This window comes from Pyxicephalus adspersus, chromosome 10 (assembly GCF_032062135.1).
Source record: "Pyxicephalus adspersus chromosome 10, UCB_Pads_2.0, whole genome shotgun sequence".
In the NCBI taxonomy this organism is placed as follows: domain Eukaryota; kingdom Metazoa; phylum Chordata; class Amphibia; order Anura; family Pyxicephalidae; genus Pyxicephalus; species Pyxicephalus adspersus.
The window spans coordinates 15599027-15623799 of record NC_092867.1 but is presented as its reverse complement, the minus strand read 5'-3'; the positions used below and the strand labels follow the sequence as shown (position 1 = coordinate 15623799).

The 24773-nt window shown below is 37.2% G+C and overlaps 1 protein-coding gene across 1 annotated transcript in view; it reads left to right on the top strand.

The window, feature by feature from the left end:
- Positions 1 to 24705, top strand: part of STK32C (serine/threonine kinase 32C) — a 150695-nt gene extending 125990 nt beyond the window's left edge. The window contains exons 7-12 of the mRNA XM_072423250.1: positions 2434 to 2537; positions 3783 to 3899; positions 12697 to 12822; positions 14211 to 14342; positions 15082 to 15146; positions 17519 to 24705. Of these exons, the coding sequence (XP_072279351.1) occupies positions 2434 to 2537; positions 3783 to 3899; positions 12697 to 12822; positions 14211 to 14342; positions 15082 to 15146; positions 17519 to 17678 (704 nt within the window). The 3' untranslated portion in view covers positions 17679 to 24705. The remainder of the gene's footprint in view (positions 1 to 2433; positions 2538 to 3782; positions 3900 to 12696; positions 12823 to 14210; positions 14343 to 15081; positions 15147 to 17518) is intronic.
- Positions 24706 to 24773: the final 68 nt, after the last annotated feature.

Genomic DNA, 24773 nt, shown 5'->3' with positions numbered 1-24773 from the left:
CTTTTTACTATATTCAAGGGTATATATTTCCAATCCCCTGTTCAGTTGTTCCAACATAAGAAATTATTACACTGGCAAACATACCAATCTAAAATTTCAAATCAAATGTACTTTTAAAGAAATTAACTATTATACAGATTGGTTGAATGCTATGGTAAGCATTCTTTAGAGTTGGGTGAACATACATTATGGTTTGACAATTTTTATTGAATTTCGGTACACATTAGTTGAAATTGGGTTAACATTCTTTTAAGTCCAAGGTTCCCAGGAGGAAACAACAAAGGAATCACTTAATTGAAATATTTGTCTTTTATAAACTTTCATGTGGTTTGCCTTCACAGAATAATTTCTCAAATTCAGAGAAAATTCACATTCAACTCTAGAACACTAGAATGGCCTCATTCACACTGCTTTCAATGATTATTATAGCTCCTGGTTATTAAGACCTATTAATATTAAGACCTGGTGCACAATGTTGCTTAATTCACATAAATGAATATACAAACACTTTTGTTGAATGAATTTCTATGTGAAATAGTTCAAATTTTAACCTTAAGTTAAGGGCATCTGATTATCAGTTATGGAGTCTTGAGTATTACCAAATGACGAGCATTAACATGGAATTCAGTGCAATATTTAATTATGTTTTCTATCACTATGTTGAGCTATCCGGCTCAATATTCCTTTCATGTACTCCAATGCTTTTTATTAACATGGCACTATGCACTACCTTTTCTTCTACTGTGGGACCCATAAATGGAAGACCACCAAGCAAAAAGCATTGAACAGGAGAATTTTAGTACATGCTACAAAAATACATTCTTTTTCATATTAATATTGCAAAGTTTGTAGCTTCACTTTAAAGAAAAGAGCTAATGTTATTGGAGAGCTCTGTTGTCACTACCCTTCTTGTAATTTCTTTTTAATTTTTTATGATTTGCCCCTAGTTTTTCTGGTAGGTTGCGTTCTAATGGCCTGATCCTTTAATGCATTTTGTTGCAAAGTAAAGTCAGAAAGTGACTTTATTTATGTGAAAATCCTGCCTTGTATGTGGCCCTTGAGGACTGGATTTGAACAGCTGTGACATAGGGGAAGGTGTTGTGGTCCAGCAGGGAAGAATTCATACAGAGCTGACAACACTGGTTGGAATTCCATTGAAGCAGAATAGAGCATTGTCAGCTTGCTGGATTTTTGACAGTTCAATGGTATTTTCTATAATTGCAGCTGAGATCAATCTTTAATAGAGATCAATAGACTTTAATCATTTACATAAAAAACAAAATGTGAACCATGTATATCTTTTTTATTTTTACAATTTTTTAATGATTGATGAATATTATAATGAAATACATAAAATGCTCATATTTCATCTTTCTACAGCTCTTACATAACAGAGGCCAGTACTTAAGTTTACAGACACAATGAGCAGATATTCCATTATGAAATTTTGTATGAATGTCACTGACCTTAATCAATTGTTAGCCTAATGAAACATTGTTGGCTCGCATAGTGCTCACTGAAATATCAATGATCATCTTATTGTAACTCAAGAGACAATTTGTTCAGAATACACTAGTATCCTTTTATTTGAATACAAAGCATTGTAATTTAGTATGGGCTGATGAATTTTTTGCATGCTCAGAATTTTACAGATGACCAGTTATAGTGCTTCTGAAACTAAATACCAATTTTATTACTTATATGAGAATATATAGAGAGGCGTCTTTTTTTGGTCCCTTTGTAACCAGTATTTCCCTATTGAGATCATGTTGCATCTAAATGCTTGTTGCATGAATTTAATTTTTATTGGAAGTCAAATGCTGACTTTAGGGCTTCTGGCAATGATCTTTTGTTTGTAATAAAAGGATTATGCATTCACATCATACAAATCTATGGGAGTACCAAATCCAACTGGGTGGCATTGGGAATAATTTAGTGGATTGGAACCCTTCCATTGAAAACACATCGGGTCTTCTATTGCCTAAATCATTCCAATAGTCTCTAGTCAATACATTGATCCAATGGGCCTGGTTTCTTCGGTGAAGCTGGGTGATCCAGCAAAACATGAAATGGATTTCTTAAAAAAGATTTGCTATTGTTAGCAAATGTTTCTAATCCTGGACCAGATCCATTCCAGGTTCTGGCCCAATGGGTCAGTAATGTAAACGAGCATATGCAGAAACTCAAAGACTGATATCCCTATTGGACCAGTTAAAAGAGCTTGCAATAGTAGCTCACCTTTTCCTAGGAAAGGTTTTGTTTAAGGGTGATGTCAAGGTGCAGCAATTAAAACATTTTAGCAGAATTTTAGTAACACGTCTAACATAGTAATTGTGAATCTTGTATCTTGTATTATGTTGTGCATTGTCTTTGTTACATTTTCCTATTCATTATGTGTTGTATGTAACTGAGCTTTTTGTATTTTAATTGCAGCTCCAGAAATATTTCAGTCCTTTGTTAATGGAGGAACTGGCTACTCCTTTGAGGTGGACTGGTGGTCATTAGGAATAATGTCATTTGAGTTACTCCGAGGTTGGGTAAGACTTTTCAGTTCATTAAAATGACCTGTAGCACCTTGAGATACGAGTTAAATGTTGTTGACTTGTACAACTCATCATTACTAGAGAATAGAATGATAATTGGATGACAGTAGTACATGGCCTGAACATAAAAACATCATTGTTTAGCTTGAGTCTTTTCAATATCCATTATGTGTACTAGAAATAATACAAGGTACTTGTAAAGAATAGGATGTGGAATGATATGCTCTTCTGAGCAATCGGGAGAAGGAGGAACAAATATTTTAAAGCCTTTAGACAACCCAAAAACTCGATCCCATGGGAAACCTCCATGATGTTTACAATGGTTACAATGTAAAATCATTTTATATTTCATGAAATTAAACTTTTACTGTACCTGTTCTTGCAGTGCTATTACCATTGCCCTGATTCTTTTGGATAGCCTACTCAGATAACAGTAATACTTTAAATATGCAGTTTATTTCTAATATGCCCAGCCTTTCATATGTAATATGAATTATCTTTGATTTAGCCCTGACTTCGGGCTAAATAGTATAAATATTAGAACCAGTAACTTTTGATTTCTAAATAGGCAAACAAATATTTACAGTAAGGAACGAGATATAGAGGAAAATATCTTGCCTGTTCGTGTCCCTTATCCTTCCACATTTGCCCCTTTTTTTCTATTGTTTCCTAAAGCCATAGTGGTCATTAGTGTCTTCTGTTTAGTTCTCCAACTCAGCAAGTCACTAAATGTTTGTTTGGAGCTACTATATTAACATTTGATGTTTCTCCAAGGATGAGGACCCTCGGAGACTTAATATGTGGGGTCAGTATGGATCTTCTGTTCACCACTATCCACCACAAATTTTAAAACTGTTGTTACAGTTAGTTTTTATCTGCAAGCTACCTTTTCCCAATACTTCCCATAACACAAGATTTCACCAAGTTAGAGATTGATCTGTTGCTTTCTTGAATTTATCAATATTATACTGTTACATTTCCCTTATTCCTTCCTAATTAGCACAATGTTCTAACCAGCTGCTCTGGAAGCTCTCTACAAGTTGAGCAGCAATAGGTAACCCTTCCTGTGAACTCTGAAACCACATCAGCACAGAACATAAATGAATTATGTGCTTGAAAATTCCAGCACAGCCTCACACAAGTGGCTTCAGACTAATGAAAGTCAGGGACTTGGCCATGAGTGACCTCTACGATATTACAAAATACATCAATACTGTTATAATGTTCAGTTTTTTATAGAGACCGTATGACATCCATTCAAACAGTTCAGTGGAATCTCTGGTCCAGTTATTTAGCACAGTCACTGTCCAGTATTCCTCAGTCTGGTCGAAGGACATGATTGCACTATTACGGAAGGTACAAGTTGTTTTTTTCTCTTAATATTTTGTTTTTTTATATTTTAAAACTATAATATATAAAACTCACAGTTATGCAAGTCATACAATATTTTATTGTGTTATATTTCCCTAAAGTCTAATTACAGCTAATACATTTTTGTTGGAGACTTAATGATGGAAGGGTTAGTTCCGCTGTCACATTAATATAGCTGGCTTAGATTCATTTGGGGAGGGCTTTCCTTGCCTTCTACATCAGTGACAATTCTACTAAACAAGATTTAACCTCTTTAGTATTTAGGAGATATAAGATTATTTTAAGGAATCCAAATGATTGCTAAACAAAATCTGCAAATATTTAATACCACAGCATTGCAACAAATTGTGACATTATCTTTTGTTTTGTCAAAATGTATGTTATGTTGCTTTTTTGTTACTTTTACATGTTTGTCAATTGGATTCATTGTAGGTTGGTAAAAGGGATGGCCTGACCATAAGGCATAGTAAAGTTTCCTGTTTTAGGCAGCCTTTTTTTATCAACGATGGTCCTGAGTTCGCGAAAGCACCTGGTAACGTTGGTTTTTCATTAACCTAAGCATTGTTATTATCATGCAGGGGTTTTTATCTCAACCTAAGGAAGTCGATCGGTATCAACTATACCACACAAAGATTAAAAAGATCATTTTTTCATAGCGAATGTTTCGGATTGCAACAGGCGATTTACCGTACACCAGACACGGCTACAATGATTTTTTTTAAAGTGATCCCAGGCGCGGGTTGATGGAGATGCAACAAAAATTGGTGGCCGTGGGCATCAAAAAAATCCACAGCTATCTCCAGTTGTAAATAAACACCTTGCACATAATTGGTTCAAAATTTTTTCAAACCAATGTGAAAATCAAGCAGCTATGTTTGGTTAAGGTTTTCATGAAAAAAATCGTGCCAAACCATTTTCTTGTAGTTTATTTAATCATAAAATTACATAAAGACAAAGTGCCTAAGTGCATAAAGACTGGAGACAATCGACTATCATTGGAGAACCTGAGTGATCCAGCAAAAAAAGGGCCCAGTATAGTCTCCTCCCCCTTTGCAGATTGCTTAGCCCTTTCTTTATATGGTAATGTCAAAATAATAGATATTAGAGATTATTCATTGGTTCATATGGGTTAGTACAGGGGTTCGTAACTTGGGGTACTCAATGGTATCAATGGTTTCCTACCACATACCTAAAACATGCAGATAGGTTTATTGGTTTCCCCTTAATTGGCCTTGGGCTGTGTTAATGATTTGGTTCCCTCAAAAATTACTCAAGAGGGACAGCTGGATGGCACTCAGAAGAAGCAAGTGACATAGTCAAGAACTTCATCCCGATCCCATGTTTTGATTTCACATACACCACAAAAGAATCTCCCTGGTTGTAGTTAGCATGTCTATTTGGGATTTGCAATTTTTATATAAATAAATCTGTTAAGAATCCCAAATTTCCCTTTAGCTGTTCTATTTCTAGCTTTCCATCTGTAAAGTAAAACTGAGCTATAAACATATTTTGAAGTCTGACTGGTATCTAATCGGACTGGCTATGATGATGATTATAACTGTCTGGTGAGGGGGAAATGGGGACATATTGGGCAATCAGTTAGGAGTGTGTAAGTGTAAAATGGTTTGGAACAGGTTAGTGCCGGGACAAATGGGGTCAAGATGCCAAGGAAAGTAGAATGCTTGCAATTCAGTAGAAGTCCTCAGTAAACTTTTGAATCCAAATGCTAACCAGACAGCATCCTGCTAAAAGACCACTAAGCATATTGTATGTGTTACATTTACATATGCACATGTTTCGGCATTATGTTTGTGCATAGAGTTGGGTATGTAGGTTCCATACATCTTTTTGTGTAAGGCATTCACCTTTATTTTATTATCACTTCATCACATCATCACGGATATCTCCCCTGCACTGCTGCCAGTGCCTACAATTTGACACCCGCATACAAAGAAGCACTTGAAATAGAGCTCCCCCAGGGTCACAGAGGGAGGATCAGTAAATCGAAAGTTTGCTCAGCCATCCCGAATTCCTTCCTACTGATATTCACAACTACATTTATTGAGAGTTTCAAAGTTTCAAAGAAGATTTCCTCTTGTAGACTTGCTCTTTAAATACTCAAACTAATGATTATCATTCTTATCTTTGACACGAACAGGTAGGGGCCTCTTTAAACCCAAAAACTAAAAAAAAAAGCTTGCTAAAGGACAGTTTAGTTCCAATGATATATTATAATATCTGCTTAGGTAGGTACATACTTATTACATAAGAATGCAAAATACAATGACCGCATCCAACCTCTATAGAGTTATTATCATTATAGAAAAACCTTCGGGAATGTTGAATTGAGTCTCAAGGTCAAGGCAAGTTAAGTGGTCACTTTAGGGTCTGTTTTTTTGTAGGCCCCCTTTTGTAGGCTGTCTGTGCCCCAGTCCTCATGCTTGTGATGGTCCCTTTTAGTGGTGGGAGCCATTCAGACCAACAAATTCATTCCCAGCAAGGACATTATCTGCATGGAGTTTGCAGGTTCTCCCCGTGTCTGCGTGGGTTTCCTCCGGGTACTCCGGTTTCCTCCCACATCCCAAAAACATGCAGTTAGGTTAACTGGCTTCTCCCTAACAATTGACCTTAGACTACATTAATCACATATGACTATGGTAGGGAAATTAGATTGTGAGCTCCTTTGAGGGACAGTTAGTGACACGACTATGGACTTTGTACAGCGCTGCGTAATATGATGGCGCTATATAAATACTGTATAATAATAATAATAATAATAATAATAATAAATCATCACATCCCATAAGAAGAAGTCAGGTCCAAACCATCACACAGGCATCTGTAAGGAAAATGTATTTTGTTTGGTCTTGGCTGCGGTTAAGGCCTCTGATTTACAATTCCTAAAGTAAAATGGGAGAGACAATAGGGAGACATTAGAGGGAAACTGAAGTGCAGATTCACACCAAAATGATATGCCTATTGTTCAGAAAAGTAATTACAGGTAGTCCCTTGGTTACATACGAGATAGGGACTGTAGGTTTGTTCTTAAGTTGAATTTGTATGTAAGTCGTAACAGGTACATTATTTTATTAAATGCAATTAGGACAGATGTTTGTCTCAACATATTATTTCATATTAATTCAGACTACCTGTACTACTTAACAGCAGTGCTTGGAGTGGTGGTGGTTGGAGGATTATCATGGCTGGGCACGGTATTTTTAATGTAATGGGGGTGTTCTTGTGCCAATTTTCCAGTCCCAGTATTTAAATTCTTCTTGGATTTTTGAGACATTCATAAGCATTGTTATAAATCTTTGCAAGCAGACAACTTACAAATTTGCTGTTTTACAATATTTTGCATAGAGCCTTCCAACCAATCAACAATTATCCAATTGACGTCACATCCGAATGCTTATATAAACACTAAAGATCAGGAAGAAGCAAATGGGACTTTTAAGGCATCATTTACACCAATATCATATGACAAAGCATCACATTAATAAAAAAACATCACATTTCAATGTCAATCAAACAATATGACATTCAGTCTCAGAAGAGTATTCAACACGTTTCGCGGATACCTAATCCGCTTCCTCAGGATATAGTCATGAGACCTGGGATTTATTGTAATTCTCCAATGAATCATATTATACTCGGTAGAGTTTACACAAACCTGCAAAAGTGACACAAATACAAACATTTTCCAAAAACCACCAAAAACTTACCAAAAAGACTTAAAACCAACAAGACTCATATGACCCGTAATTTTTTGTTTTGTTAAGCTGTGTAATTTAATATCATATCCATGATTTTTTCTGCAATGCTGTATGGATATGGACATTTGCATTGAGCACAGTCTACAGCAATTTCAAGCCACGCTTCCATTAATAAAGTATGTACTTGAAGCATGGTTGGAAAACTTATACTACTGTGAAATTGGCATTTCTAAAAGCCGAAAATAAGTAGTTTGGTAATACGTGGTTGAAGCATGAAATATAGTATTGTTGTAACCTGCTGTGACATACGGCTCCACAGCTGAGCGTTAGTTTGACATTAAAAAGTCGTTTTTTTTTTTTAACAAAGTAGAAAATACATTATTGATTTAAAATTATTGTATGCTGTTACTACTGCCCTGAATAGATTTACACTTTGGGAAGATCTCCTATATATTGCACATAAATACTATAGATTAGGCAAAAAATGTGTAAAATGTATTTAGTAAAGGTGCTAATTCACCAGTGACATCTACTGGTGAGAACTAAGTATTGTAATCAAGGTTTGCAAAATACAAATTATATGTTCACAAGTAAAGAAAACCTCTTGATTATAAAAACATGCAATGCTGAGCCTTGATGACTGATAGAACTGAAATCCAGTTTATGAAAGAAATGGACCAAAGATAGTCAGGCTGGGGAGAAAAAGGACTAGCTAATATTTGACGTCCATTGGCCATAAAATAAGTAGGGTTCTATCTGACATGCTGCAGCTTCTAATGCACATTTGTAGAAGCTTGCAGTAAAATAAGATTTACTATTTTAGGGAAAAAACTGAAAAACCTTTATAAAACTTTGCACAATGGAGGATGAGGCTGAAATTCAGCTAAAAGGCCACCAGGATCTAAATGCATATCTTAAAGCAGAATTTTACCCTCTAAATAAAATCCATATTTAAAGATTTTTATACTGTGTTTTTTTATCCTGGGAAATCAAGCAGAACATCCTTTATTCTATTAGTGTAGACAGAAACAATGCATCATGCATACGCTATGTCTCTTTCCTTCTCAGCATCAATGATATGTCAGAAAGATGGATTTACTTTGAAATGCTGATGTCTACAGGGCTCCAGGGAATCAGTGGAATTATTGGGCTCCGGGGCTCCCATATCCAAGGCTTATATTCCAGAAAAAGGAATTCATATATGACAAGTATCTTGTTTATACCACCGTTAGAACATGCAAGGCACAAGATGGATAATATAGGAGGTTAGTTGGGTGGCCAAGGCTTCCATTATGAGGGATCCATTTTTTGGAGGTGAATGCCTAATGACTTCAGTTCCTCGTGTTCATTTTTACAGAAATTAGGTTAAAAGATATGACTTCTGCCTGGTATATTTGTCAGTCAATGTGTATACAGCAATTTAATCAGAGTTATTAAACAAAACCTGGTAGTTCAGATGATACATACTTTCATATTTGAATAAGCGTTTGGTTTACATCCAGTTTAGTTTGGGACAGACTGACCTTCTCTAAGTCCCTGTAATAAAACTAAATGTCTTTAGATGTTCTCATCATAATGTACAACTTGGTAGTTCATATGGATGTACTAGTTTACCCAAAAAACTGCTATACAGTTAAGTGTGGCCTAATGCTTAAATTGTATGTAAAGGCAAATACAGGTAGTCCCCGAGTAAGGACATCCTACATACAGACGACTCCTAGATATGAACGGGGCTTCCCTGCTTGCTGTGTGCAGGACAGAGGCTTGATAGGGGTGAGCAGGGCAGTTTACATGACTTGCAAAAGACATTTTTTTGCTAAACACAGCTGAGCAACATCTTGTAACTCTTTAATGACCAATACAAACTCTGCAGTTGTTTCTTTTTGCATATGAAAGCACAGCTTGCTCTGGAAGTTAATGAATGTCTAGGTTCCATACATTTTTTTTTGCTTTGTTTGTGATTAACTCACAGTGAGGATTTCATACAGTAACTGACACCATAATGCCTAATAATATGTTGAGACAAACATCTGTCCTAATTGCATTTATTAAAATAATGTAGCTGTTCTGAATTACATACAAATTCAACTTAAGAACAAACCTACAGTCCCTATCTTGTATGTAACCCAGGGACTACTTGTATCTGAATAAGTAAAGAGGTTAAGCCTTAGGCCGGTTTATTATGGTCTCCTCTAAAAAATACCTGTTAAGTACCGTATTTTCCGGCGTATACCCTGAAAAATCTGTGCCAAAGTCGGGGGTCGTCTTATAGGCCAGGTACTTACCTGAAGCTTGCTTCCCCTTGCTTCATATGTCTGGCGCATATGGTGGGGGGTGCCACGGCCGAGTCCCCGCTCTGTGCGAGTAGTATGAAGCAAGGGGAAGCAAGCTGCACACACATCTTCCTGTAGGAGAAGAACGTGAGCCTGGATTGGCTCTCCACCAGAACCCGTCTATTCGACTCGGAGGGCTGCGCCTTAGAGGAGTGTGGAGCACGCGAGGGGCAGTGTAGGCTGCCACGGTACATGCCTCTTACCTCCTCCTTTATCCCTCCTCCAATTACTGTACTGTTCCTTCTGCCTCTCAGATCTCGCACAATAGCGAGATCTGGGAGGCAGAAGGAACAGTACAGTAACTGGCAGACCACTCAGACACACAGCCTTATGTTTATAAGTGACAGTTTTTCTGCTAAGTACATGCATGTCATAAGCATTTGAATTACTCTATATTTTATCTGGAAAAGTTGGGGGTCGTCTTATACCCCCAGTCCTCTTATACGCCAGAAAAAAACGGTAGTTGGTTTGAAAAAAAACATCAAGTTCAGCCACTAGCGATATAAACATGCTACAAACCAGCATATCCCAGATAAAACCATATATGCACAATTGCACAATTTATCCAGTTGAAGGCAAAGACTCTTAACAAAATTGGGGAAAACAAAATTCCTTCCTGATCCCGTAAGGCAATTGGATGTTCCCTGGATCAAAAGTCTCCAATGAAATTTCTTTAAAACTACCTAAAAATACCAAGGTATATTCTGTTCCCATTAAAAACTTTTAAATGTTCCATACATTTCATCTCATTCCGTTATTTGAAGTGAAGATAAATCGCTCCAGTGGGATACGAGCAGCAAAAATATAACATGATGGGAGTTTATCTTTTGACTACTCAAACAAACACAAGTTTTGACTTTTACATATTCCTCAAACTTTCCAGTTATCTGAATTGATTTTGAATATTACACTTTGTACTTGTATGCAGATCTAACTGTTGGGTAGTTGAGTATGGTATAGGCAATGTCTGTGGTATAGACAGCTATCTTTACCATATGGAATGTTCTATGTCATATGCTTTACTAATAGCAGCAATTTACTCGACAGGTTTGTAGCCACTGATTTTCAGAGACCCTAGATACTAAGTTTTGGAAGCAGGGACAATACAGATCTTTTAGGAAGTCTTTGTATTTTTCAAACACTCAAGTTGCAAGCTATGGCTGTTTCACCAGCAACACATGAAACTTTTTGTCAAGTGCTAGTTCTCACAGCTCCTGTTTTTTAAAGCTGAGCTCGGATAAGCAAATATTGACTAGATACAAGAGATGAGTGCAATATTCCTTGGATCTTGTTGTGCATTGTGTATTTTGTTCTGTAATCTTTGCAGTAGTTTATTAAAATAATGGCCAGCCATTGCTATTTTTTGTGCAGGGTGACTGGTGTTGTTATCACCCACCTGCTGGTGGTTTTTAGTTGATGGGTCTACCCCCTAACACATGCATTTCTGTTTTTGTGCAGCACAGTGATGAAGTCACTGTACTTTTACAGGGTTATAATCTTGATTTGGTGCAAAGGATTTATACCCTTTGTGGCAATTAAGGAACCTGTTTTTAAGTTTTTGTGTCTGGGGTTTAGAATTCATTCTTATGAAGTGTAACTAAAGGTAAAAAAAAATTGCGACCAGGCAGGTCCTTTATTGCAGAAGGTACAGGTGTAATAAAAGAAGCATACCTGTCTGATTGCATTTTTTTTAAATACACCAATCTTTCCTCGCTTCATTGCAGGCGCCACTATCTTCTTCTTCTCTTCCTGATTTCCTAATCTTTGGGCATTTTTGTTGTCAGGGCCAGAATAACGTAACTCTTGCATGCATTGAGCTCCAGGAGATGCCAAAATAACCAGTATACCCGCCATAGCCCTGTATTATACGCTAAGCTGTGCATGCAAAGCTCAGCATTGTTTTTTAAAAAGGTAAATATGTTTAATTGCACAAGGGACACCTTCACTGAGCTACAGGCCTGTGGGAGTTACGTTATCCTGGCCCAGCCAAGCAAGATGGATGAAGATTAGGAAACCAGGATGAGAAGAAGATGGTGGTACCTGAGAAGGAGCGAGGACAGGTAATTATTTTCTTTAAAAAATGCAGTCAGGTATGTATGCCTATTTATTGCAGAAGGGACCTTGCCACACTAAAGACCTGCCTATATGCAAAGTTTGCAAGTGGAACCAAGAAGCAATCAATCGCCAGATGAGATGTAGGACCGTATAACTGTTTGAGTATTCTGTATGTTCAAATCCTGGGACATATTCCCCATTGCTAAGATTTTGGTATAGGTTTGTTTATAGCATGGTGGTAGTCGGTGCCAAGGCAAAGGTACCAAAGTATTAAAAATGTTATCATGGGTTTCCTGAGACCTTAAAATTTTGTCACAAGTTCTTCTCAGTATAAAAAAGATTGGGAATGAGTGGTATGATTTAGATCAGCGGTCGCCAACCGGTGGTTTGTGAGAACATTTAGGTGGTCCGCAGAAAGATTACCTGGCCCCCGGATTATGTCCCCCGTAGACACAGCCCTGCGCTACTGGCCCCGCAGGATGTTTAGCAAGCAAGTCTGAGCCTGCGATGGGAGAGTTGGCGCTTCTGGCATTATCATGTCACTCCGGGGGAAGTTTCTTCCCCTTTGAGTGACACACAGCTCCCCGCGAATTTAGTGGTCCATGAGGTCCGAAAGGTTGGCGACCACTGATTTAGATTGTGAATCTGGTGTTTAAATAATGTGTACTTCTCTTTCAGCTATTGACGGTGAACCCTGAACATCGCTGCTCTAGCCTTCTTGATATTCAGACATCAGCATACTTAGCGGATGTTGTCTGGGAAGATGTTCTGGAGAAGAAAGTGGAACCAGGTTTTGTTCCAAATGCAAGTAATTTCTTTCTATGAATACTCTACATCAGATATATAAATCATATGTCAAATAGGTGAGTAGATTTCTTTCAAAGTTAAACTAAGGCAGAAAGAAAAAGGAAAAAGCTCAGACTAGGGGAAGTAAACCCAGGCAGTCAGCTATGGTTCAGTGCTCATGTGCTAACAAGCATGTTGAGAAGAGAAGGGAGCAGATGGTTAAAGTAAAATACTTACAGCCCAAAACTTGCATTGGTTAAAAGCTGGCAACTATGTAAATATGAAGCTTGCAAGGCCCTTGTCAAGCTAAACAGGGAGCGTGCCCATAGTCTTTTTACCTTTATCAACTACCAGCCATTGGGAAGGCATAATGCTATTTTTTTTGACAACAAGGTTAAAAGCCCAATATTTCTACCACATATGAGCTTGTTATTAATTTTAGTATTATAAGTATTATAAGTGTATTATAAGTATTTTAAGTATTGGGTTGTAAGCTTGGGAAGTCCTTTGTGCTGGGTTTAAATTGGAACTAAACCCCACTATTCTCACCTGTCCCCATTCCATCACAGTATGCCGCCATCTTCTTCCTACTTTTCATCCTAGTTGTGATATTTGGTCATCTTGATTGACTGGGATTATGTTACTAACATTCAGCCCTGGCAACCTCAAAGGAAGCCAAGATTTTTGGGTATCCTGGCAGCCAACATTTGACAGTTCCACGGATGATCAGGCAGGTAACAATGCTTATTGCAGAAGGGGCATCGCCTGTTACTGTTGCACTTAAGCCCTGGTTGATCACAGATTTTTACTTCCACTTGAAGGCAAACAACCTATTACACAGAAGAAATACAAATATCAAAAAAAGCTGGATTTCTGTCCATCAAGATCTACAAAGCCCTGTCCACAATATAACCATGGCTTAGTAGAAAACCTGCTTTTTCTCTTACAGATTCTTGTCCCTCGATTACCTTGTAAATGAACAGTAATTGTAGGAGCGGCAAACTGATCAGATCACTCTACTCACTCTTCCTATCAGCATGTTCCTTGTTAGTACAGGAGCATTGCAGCAAACCCGAATCGTTGTACTGCATCTCTCTCTTGCAATACCAAATCAAATTCACATACTTATACGGCATGTATTAAAAATGTAATGATGGGTAATTAATAAAGAATAGTAATGTGTGTCTTTTATATCTGCTTGAAGTTCAGCTTGCCACATGAACTGGATGGCATTGTTGGTGATTATCTTCTCCTGATCCAATGGGTCAGTAAATACCTTTTATGGGACGTTAACTTATCTGATGGTGTTATGTTATCATATACAACAAGGCAAAGCAATAATAAAAAAAAGCTGCAGTTTTCTGATAAGCTTTGGCCTTGTTCTATTAGTGTCTTTATCTCTGTAGAAAGGTCGGCTGCACTGTGATCCCACGTTTGAACTAGAAGAAATGATTTTAGAGTCAAGACCGCTCCACAAAAAGAAGAAAAGGTTGGCCAAGAACAAGTCCAGGGATAACAGTAAAGACAGCTCACAGTCTGTAAGCCTTGCATGTTTTTTTAATTTTATTGATTACTAATGTAACAACACAACAAAGTAATGGAAATGTCAGTAGGGACAAAGTTATATTTGTTACTGCGCAGAGAGAAGGAGTGATCCCTACGCTGAATAGGGGAATGAGAAGGAGAGTATCATGCAGAGCTCCCCTGCCCCCTTTATATGTCTTTTTTTGCAGTATTTGGCCACCAGAACTGGGAAAAGAAAGCCTCATATATGCTCCAAACTGAGCTTACTCAACAAAAGCCTTTTACAAGGTCAATCAGAAGGCACCAGCTTGTGACATGAGTCCAAATGAGTCAAAAAGTTATGTCCATGAGTCCAGATGAGCCACATGATCACCTATACCTAGAAATGTTATGTATTTCACTCGTGAAGTGGTAGGCAATAAAGGAATTGTGATGAGTGTTTGCTGCAAGATAAAGGACATCTGATAACGGAGCCCTTTATTGTCTCCTGTTTGCAAAAAAGACTTTAGGTTAGTTTTCAATCAGTTTCAAACAGTTTAGAAACAGCTGCTAGTTGTGTGTTGTACTGTGTTGTAAGCTCAGAAAATTATATTTCTCCACAGTGCTTGCAGATACAGAGGTCAATGGGTTGTTTTATTGTGCTTTTTGTTTTTGTTTTTTTTAAAAGCAATTGTTTTATTTACCTAAATTGAAAAATGTTTTGGTCAAATTGGATAAAATTTGTAAAATTTCATGTTCATTTTTTTTTATTAGGATGACTTCCTGCAGGAATGTCTAGATGCCATTCAGCAAGAATTTGTCATTTTCAATCGTGAAAAGTAAGTAAGAACCCCTTTTTCTTTATTATTACTGTGCAATATTTTAATTAAATTTAAATATCCACATTGATGTCAGCACCAATCTCTGCTTTAGAAATTGTGAGTAAAATGTGCAATGGTGAAGCCCCAGGTGGGTCCATAATGTTTTTGGGTTAATTCGTGTTTGGCAAAATCTCTGCTCTTGAGTAACTTATTGTACCCATAACCATAGCCATCTCAAGGGCATCTAAGTCTGCAAGTGGAGCCTAAATTTTAATATACTTTAGGGAATGTTATCAATTTAAACTTTATGAAGGTAACGCTATAAGGAAGTATTTATTGAACCAATCGACTGTAACACTATGGGTCTGATTTACTAAAGTTCTCCAACACTGGAGAAGATAGACTATAACAGGGGAAGCTGGGTGATCAAGCAAACCTGGAATAGACCTGTGTCATGGTTTAAAACATTTCCCATGACACAGGTCTATTCCAGGTTCCAGGTAATTAAAAAGAAATTGCTCCCAGATATGCTGCATCACCCAGGTTCTCTCAATAAGATGTATATTCTCCAGTCTTGGGGAGCTTTAATAAATCAGACCCAAAGTAAGGAGTGGGAGTTCGCCAACACAATATAGGTCACTAGCTGAAGTATTTAAAGTTTAAATCTAGTCTGGCATACCATACAATAAAAACCTGTCTGACAATTCTTTATTGTATAAAGTATACAATGTATACAGTGTATATATATATATAACACTACCCTACCCCCCAGAAACATTATTTATGGGGAAAGGCCTGAACCCAATTTAGAAAAATAATGCATTCAATTTTTGGACACTGTTTAGACTATTTTAAAAAAAAACTTCATATATTATTTCACATGCTGAATTATGTGACAAATAACAAAATACAGCAATCCATTACAACGAAGTGGTGTTGATGTCTCAAGCTGTGGGCTAATGACCTTTGCACAATGTCCTTGCCCTTTGCTCTTTGCTGGAGCTTCTCTTCTTGTTTAACACACACTTCATTGCTGTGTCTGGCTGCAAAGGGATCAGTATCCTCCTCTGCCTGGTACAATCTCGCCCCTAATAGCCTGGTAATAGAATAATGCTTTGTGGTAATAAAATCATGTTTCCAGGTAATTTAATCTTGTTTCCCGGTACTGGCAACCATCACATGTTAATAATATCATCAGGACAGAGTAAGCTTTCTTCAGAGCTTTGAGTCAGCATAGTAGTAATTAGGATGCGATAATGGAAAACACAAACACATCAAGACATGGCAAGTTCTAGATTAAAAAGAAAAAATACTAAACAATAGAAGAGGTTTCCAATAAAAGATTTGGAGGTAGGTACATGGGTAGGCAAGTTGTCCACTGAGTTCCCCCAAATGATAATCAAATCAGAACTCTAAGCTTGTAGGTGATCATGAGGAAGGCTAAAAAGCCTTAGTTTGTTCCAATATGAAGAATTCCATTCTGATCATTATTGAACGGTCCTGGATCGGCATCCTTCATCAGCCTTTTCAACCTTCTTAGTTGGAAACCTTGATATATATTTTATGGGGGTTTTGCTAAAACCAATTATTTGGGGCTCATTGGGTAACAAGCTTTGAACGCTGGTAGCCTGTAGATAGAATGCTTACCCCAACAATTTTGTCTAGATTACTACCCAATTAGACAATTTAAAAGGTCATTAGCGCTATGCAATTGGCTCTGCCAAGTGGCATTGGCTTCAGAACTCTGCAGACATCATCAATGGGAGGTCAATCAATGACAGTTCAAGGAAACCCTGCTAAGCTCTGAAGGAACCTTGGTTGAGAATGGCTGTTTTACAGTGTTGTTAAGTTATTAAGTTGGCTAAAACCAACTCTTGTAAAAAAATATTACACATTTTCATGGCTCATGTTGTAAACAGCCTGTAACTTTCAGGACCATGGACCTTCAATGAACCAAAGTGTGAATTTTGTCCCAGGCAGACCCTAAAGGGGTCATTTGGGAAAACGTTCTCACCTTGCATGATGGTCTTTAGCTGCATCCTCTGCATTGTGCCATAAAGAAGCATCATCGATAAAAACAAAATTTGAAATTCTGAAGAAGCAGGAAAGAAGTTGTAGGTAATATTAGCATTTTTTTTAAAAGAATTATCACCAATTAACAATCAGAATAAAATCTCTCAGCAATACTAAAATGGTACTTCATATATACACAGATGGGACCATAGCGATTTTAGAGTTGTTGCCCACATTTTCCCACCAGTTCTCTAACATGAGTGCTGACATTGGCAGGAAATATGGTTATCATCAGTTACCCTACTCATATGTGAAAAATGGACACAGAATCCATCTTCATATATACATGTAAATGTTGTTGATATTTTTTTCATTAGGCTAAAGAAGTCTGCAGATATGGGGTCTCGATCAGGCCTGGAGTCTACAGATGAAGCAGAAGCAGAAGGTGAAGCCGAGGCAGATGTAGAAAATGAAGCAGAAATTTCCACACTCAACATGTGCAGCTCAGTTTGTTCTTCAACAGGCAGCGTCCACTAGTCACAGCTGATGAAGACAAAAGAATTGGGAGGTCATGACTGTCACTCTCAGGTCACTTATGTGAACATTTTTCAAAGTAAAATACACAGAACAGCCTAACACAGCTGCCGTACTGGATCAGCCCATAGGGTTCACCTAACTAACACTGATTTCTGTAAAGTGCAGCTACTGGCTGCTAATTTCACTCAGAACTTTATATAATAAGCTTCATTTACAAGTATGACTGCAGCTACATTATTACTTTTAGATTTTTCATGGCTTCAAAATTAAAGATGCCTTTTAACAGATCACTCTTATAGGATGTTTGGGTGATTTTACGTTACTGCATCCAGGAAAAGAATTGTACAGCAAGCAGAGTAGAAACCACCTTATTCTGCTGATTAAACTGGAATTTGCATATAAGGAATGAAATAATATTTTTGGTTGGTTGTTGCTCATGACTCTGGCTTGGTTTATCAAGATCTGTCTCATTAGTTGCCACCTTCTATAAGGCATAGCACTTAACCCTCCACTTTTTACCCTGTAGGTAAAAAATTGTGTCTTCCTTTACCCTGTTTAGATTTTCTTAGACCTAACCTTAAGGTCCCCATCAAGAGTGTTCCATCAGTTGCCACCCTCTATAGGGCATAGCACCTATCCCTTGTGTTTTCCTTCACTTTGAAGCCTTGAAATTTTCATAAACCTAATATCAAGGTCCATCAAGAGTGTTCCATCAGTTGTCACCTCCTGTAAGGCATTGCACCTATACCTCGTCTACTTACCCTGTAGGTAAAGAAAAGTGTCTTACCTTACCCCGTATATATTTTCAAAGATATAACATTAAGGTTAATCAAGAGTGTCCCATCAGTTGCCACCTCCTATAAAGCATTGCACCTATCCCTCTTCTACTTACCCTGTTAGTAAAGTTAGTTAGTAAAGTGTATCTTTCCTGTAACTCTACGCTTGGTTGTTCATCTGTCTCTTTGTTGCTGGAAACCCTCCTTAAGGATGAGTGTAAACAGCCCTAGGCTACGTACACACGTGCAATGGTTCTCGTCCCATAATCGGCTCAGGGCTGATATCGGACTAGAATCTTGCATGTGTACAGTGCTCGTCATCCATCGTCCGAACAACTGTCCTGAATTCATGCACGATGAACGGTCGTAACGCAAGTGATGGGGAGAGAGGGCAGCGGGGTGCTACTCAGTCGCTCTCCCCCTCCCCTTTCCATAGAGCAGAACGGTGCTATAAGTACATCGCTCATTCATGCATCGTGCAGTATTTTGAAGTTGTAAAGGATCATTAAAGATCCTTTCCAATGACAATTATTGCACATGTGTATGTATCCTTAAACATATTATCAAGGCATAGTGCTAGAAGTCTATCAAAGTCCCTTGGGCAAGAATTTGTGGGAAATACTTCTTTAGGACAGTTTTACTTTTACTGGAGATCAAAAGAAAAAGACTGATATGCACATTAGGATATCAGTTGCAGTTAAATTTGTTTTGTTTAAGCAAAAGGTGCATGGTTTAATATAGGTCTCCTATCCATATTTACAGCCAAGAGATGTGTAGGTTGTGCAAATGGTATACATTTGGTTTAATTATATTAATGCTGAGCTAACCATCTGTGTTCACACTGAGGACGTCACACAGTCCAGGGGGACCTTACAGTAGCACTGCTACTCCAAATGTAAACGTTGGGCAAACTTATTTGAATGTCCCTGGTAGGCTACCAGGCAAAATGGGGGTCTCAGGTGAGATGTACTTTATTTCAAACCAGGCCTGTGAAAACCCTGTAATCCCATTGAAATAGTCTGTGCAAATGAAAGTTTGGGCAATTTCAGTCAATTTCAGTCATAATAAAAAAATAAAACCTTAAGAAATGGGGAGCATGGGGTAACTGCTCAGTTACTTAAGAGCCCAAGTGCCTTTTTGTCTGATTATCTTCGAACATACCTACTTGGATGTTGGAGCACACACTGCAGTCTACTAGCTGCATCTCACATCTCTAGTATGAGGCCATTTCTTAGTGGCACCGCATAGATTCACTGCTGCTTCTAAGGTTTGGATAAAATTAGTAATTTAGAGACAAGGAAGTTACACAGAATTCAGGAAGTATACTTATTCTGCCCTTTGTGGAGCAGTTTGTGCAATGACTGCAATAAATTATTGAAAGTTTTGAATGAATATGTGACAGTAGTACAGATGCAGCGTTTGCTAAAGAGTATCAGTAGCTCACTAACAAGTTTGTCTGAAACTAATCTAAAATTGGCCTAACATTATTAATAAATTGATAAACAAGTCACATTTTAAAAAGAGACCTTTCCATGTGATTTTGCAGCTAACAGTTACTTCCAAAAAGATCATACTGTATGGGCTTTCTCTGAATTTTTACCTTTCTGTGTTATTAGATTGATTTTGCTTAAAGTTTGCATAGAAGGTTCAGTTTTGTACTTAAAGCTAAGTTTTTAGGAAGCTTTAAACAGATTTTTGACACCTTTAAACTACCCTTTAGCTTCAGTTTGAGAAAAGGATAGTTTTAGACTAAATGAGGTCCTGGACTAATATGAAGTAGGGTCTTCAAATGCACAGCATTCAAGCTTTCACTGGTTTCTGCATACCCTGACATTTTGTCAAATGGGGCCCTGAGTCCTATGCTGCAGTTTGGGGATGTAATGTGATCCTAATGGAGATTCTGCCTGTTGCTCTGAAATAAGTTGCTAGCAGGCTTCAGCGTGCTTTCAGCAAGCTTCAATACTACCTAATACATGCTGAAAGCTTACTGTAACCTGATAGCAGCTTGTTTGAAGATTAACCAAAAGCTTTGCAGATGCAATGTAAAGCTTTCTTTGCACAGAGCTTCCATGCAACTCGAAGCCCATCGGTACAAGGCCAAAGGAAGACTAAGTTCCGCAAACCTTTTAAATACATTTACTACTATAGTGCTGGGACTGATCACAGGGCTTATATTAGGCAAACCTTCCTATTCAGCATGTACTGGTGGAACAAAACCAAATAAATCTAGAACAGCAAGTTTGCTAAATCTTTGTAAATTATATATATGACCTGGAGGGTTTTTTTGCTCTTGGCAAAAGTAGAATTTCACTTTTAGCAGGTAAATGACCCAGCCTTGAGCTAGTGGGAATGCTATATTATGGCCCAATAAAACCCAAAATAATAAAGTGATGCTTGGTATATAGAGACAGAATGATGAGAGTGACCTTTAGGATATCAGAAGGTGATGACACATTTGAACATTTGAACTGTTGTAGTGAGGACCACTGTCATTTTTATTACTACCTAATACTGCTGTCATATATAATTTTAAGATATCTGTTTTGCATTTAAAAGGTAATATTGTTTTATTTAAGCTGCTGCAGACAATGGTAAAAACTGTATATAATAGTGAATTTTAATTGTGAATATTTGACTAAATACTGTTGACCAGATCATCGTAATGCAAGGAACATACATTGAAATCTGAATTACACTATATAATTGGTAGAATATTTACTGTTTCCTGAGGTTACAAATCAAAAAAGAAGATACAAGTTAGGCAACTTGTACAGGGACTAGGTAGAGTAGTGTTTCCCAACCTTTTTAGCTTTGGGGGAACACTTGAAATAACTTTCAGGTCTTCACTTAAACTGACCTGAGGGGCACAAACTGCTCATAGCTTAAGGGACCCCTAGGAACCTTTGAAGGAATCCTAGGGATCCATGGAACCCTGTTTGACAAACACTAGATAGAGGTTCCACTCCATGTTGTCTTTGTGCTTATCTGCAGAAGCAATGAACGTTTCCAAAAATAAGGTGTATCTAATCTGTATAAAATTTTCAACTGGGGCTCTCTAAACAAGAGAAGACTGACACTGATCAGTGTCTGGAAAAACTTGCAATTAGCACTCCGTTTAAGCCAATTTATCAAAATCCATTTCTGTTCTTCAGTTAAAGTGTATCCCAAGCCACAACTTTTACACTTTATTACTATATTTTTAAAGTACCAATATAATAGCCAATCATTTACCAAGTCCATAGTCATGCCACTAATTGTCCCCCAGAAGAGCGATCACTATTAGTTGGTCTACAGTCAGTTTTGGGGGAGAAGCCAAATACCTTTAGGTATGGGATGTGGAAGGCAAGCCACACAGACTACATGGAGATCCACAGGTCCTGGTTAAGATTCAAACCTGTGACTCTACTAAGAAAAAGGGGCTAACCACTCAGCCAAATGCCACCAGAGTAGGGAGAGGCTTGGTTAGAAAACACATGGCGATAGATCATGTTACACGGTGCTTTGGCATAGTAAGGGGCATATTTATAAAAAGGGAGCATATGCTGTTCACCAGAAAAATAGTGTTGTCTGCACACAAAGGGCCTGATTTAATAAAGCTCTCAAAGACTGGAGAAGGTAGACTAGCATGGGGGGACCAGGGTGATCCAGAAAACCTGGAATAAATTCCCTAAATTTCATTTGGTAATAATTGGTGAAGTTTTGAATCCTTGACCAGATTCCAGTTTTTTGGATGATTCAGGTTCTCCCATGATAGTCTATTCTCTCCAGTCTTGGTAAATTTTTAATAAATCTCTGTTCTGTTCATCCTATTTATAAAGTATCGTCACTTTTCAGAGTGATCACCACTTTTATAATTAACGATACCTTTTACATTTACTGTGCTGTTCACAATTTTTATAAATTGGTGATCAGCCTTATTCCCACTTTATTATCAACAGTTTTCATTCACAACTTTAAAAGTGTAGCGAGCCATAGGAAATAATGGAGAACAGTAGTGTTTGTTTACGATAGGTGGCTGGAAAACCTTTCCAATCAGTACACCATTTAAGCCAATTTAGGGTAACTCTAGTACCTTTGTTCTCTACTTTCAGAAGCCAGGGAACAAAACCTTACACACGGTGTCATGAAATGGCCAGTGTTCTGAAAGTGAAGAGCAGAAATCAATGTCCATATTTCGGTAAACTATAATAGCCAGTCGAAATCATTCTCTAAATAAAGTATAAACCAGTCTTCTTCATAAGGTTACTGCACCTTCAACATCCTCAGTATTCCTTCCGCTGAATAAGCTCTTTTAACTGTGATTCTTTGGAATATGGGCTGTGTATATTGCAATGTAAATAAGTGCATGTTGTGATTTTTATTTTTATACATTTATTGATACCATAATTAAGAACAACTAATTCTTTATCTACTACTAATAAGAAACTATTATTACTTTATGTATGTAAAGGTAAGACAATGTTATATTTTTTGCAGTGATTGACTTACATTACCAAGGGTCTCCATAACCTTCAGATCCAGAACCATAAGCCAGTATTAGTAAACTTTTCAAAGGCAACCAAGCATATGTTCTACTGATCACTCGCATACAGTAGAGCAACGGTCCTCCTAGATAGGAAATTTCTGGACACTAAATCTAAAAGTTTATAAGTTTCTTTAAGTTCTAACATCGCAAAAGCCAATTATTTTTTATTGAGGCCCAGTACTAAAAGTAACCCTTGTCACCCCCTATGGCAACGCTGTTACTGGAAATATTGCTTTGCTGATTTAGGGGGGCTAATAGCCTTGACACAAGGGTTCCTTTCATGTACAGGATAAAGTGTTTTCTAATACGGCTTTCTATTGGTGTCCAAACCAAAAGAAAACAGAGAACACAGATTCCTTTGCACCACAATTAAATGTGAACCACAAAAGCAACATTGTCTAGACCAGGGGTGCTCACATTTTTTTGGCTTGCGAGCTACTTTTAAAGTCAAAAAATCAAAATGATCTACCAACAATAAAAAGTTCGACTTAATAACTTCTGTGCGCCGTGGAGTTTATTTTGAAGGGCAGGGTTCCGTGATCCACTCGCGTTGTCTTTGCAATCTACCGGTAGATCAGGATCGACCTGTTGGGCACCCCTGGTCTAGACTAAGGGCATTCAATTTTTAACATATTCTTAACAAGCAATACAAAAACCTTTAAAACGCCTAGCATAACCATACATTTCCAATTAAAGATCACAGCAAACAGTCTAGAGTTGGGTTTGAGTTGGTTTCTAGCAGACTAGAAACATCTGCTGGGCTTTTCCATTAAAGGGCAGCCTGCCAAGATCTGCCTGGATTCTTAAATTTTCTTTGGGGTTTATCTATAAAACAATTAATATGACATTCCCTAAAATATTCCCTGCTGGAGAATCATTCAGGTCCATGTTTTTCAATGGCAGTAATTGATTCCCCACCAGGAAATGTTTCAGGGAATTTCAAATTCACTCTTTTATAAATAGTTTATTCCTCCACATAATATTCAATATTAACTGCTGTTTTATCACTCGTCCTCTCCCCAGCAGTTTCTATAAAACTTTAATTACAATAAAATAAGTTCTGGTGACAAAATAGGCAAGTATTAGAAACTCTGTTATATGTTTATTGCTGGACCAGGACAAGAAGTGAGATAAAATCTTCCTAGATGTGAGATATTCTAACCTTATCTTCTCTATTCAACTATACAATAGCTGAAGCTGTGGCTTTACATTTTCTCTCCATGTGTATGGTAATTACTGTTTTATCATTAATATTACCAACTTCTTGCTCCCATAGCTGCTCGATATATATGTAAACTTTATGATTCTTAGCATATAAGAAATTAAATTCAAATTTTAGCCAATTTTTTTCTTTATTATTTAAAACTTTAATGAATTAATAGTTGTATGTCTAATCACTTTATCTTTTTCGTGTTTGTATTTATGCTGCTAATCGATCAGATAATGAAAGCAATTTTATATTTTGCTTGCTGAAATTTAGATAAATAAAAATAAAATAAAAATAAAACGAAATCGCAAAATGCGTATTATGACGAATTTCATCTGTAAATGTAACAATTTTTATATGAATGTATTTTTTAAGGCATGATCATTACAAATATGTGACAATGCACATTATTTATGTGCATTTATGGGTGTTTCTTTTTTTTTTAATGTATGTACATTAGAGAAAAATAAAATGTACAATAAGATCCAGATTTTTAAAGTAATTAAACTTTGTAAAGACCACAGGTTTCTTATTGTGTTTGAGAGTTTGGTAAAAGAAAATGATTGTTGAACATGTTTTGGGAATAA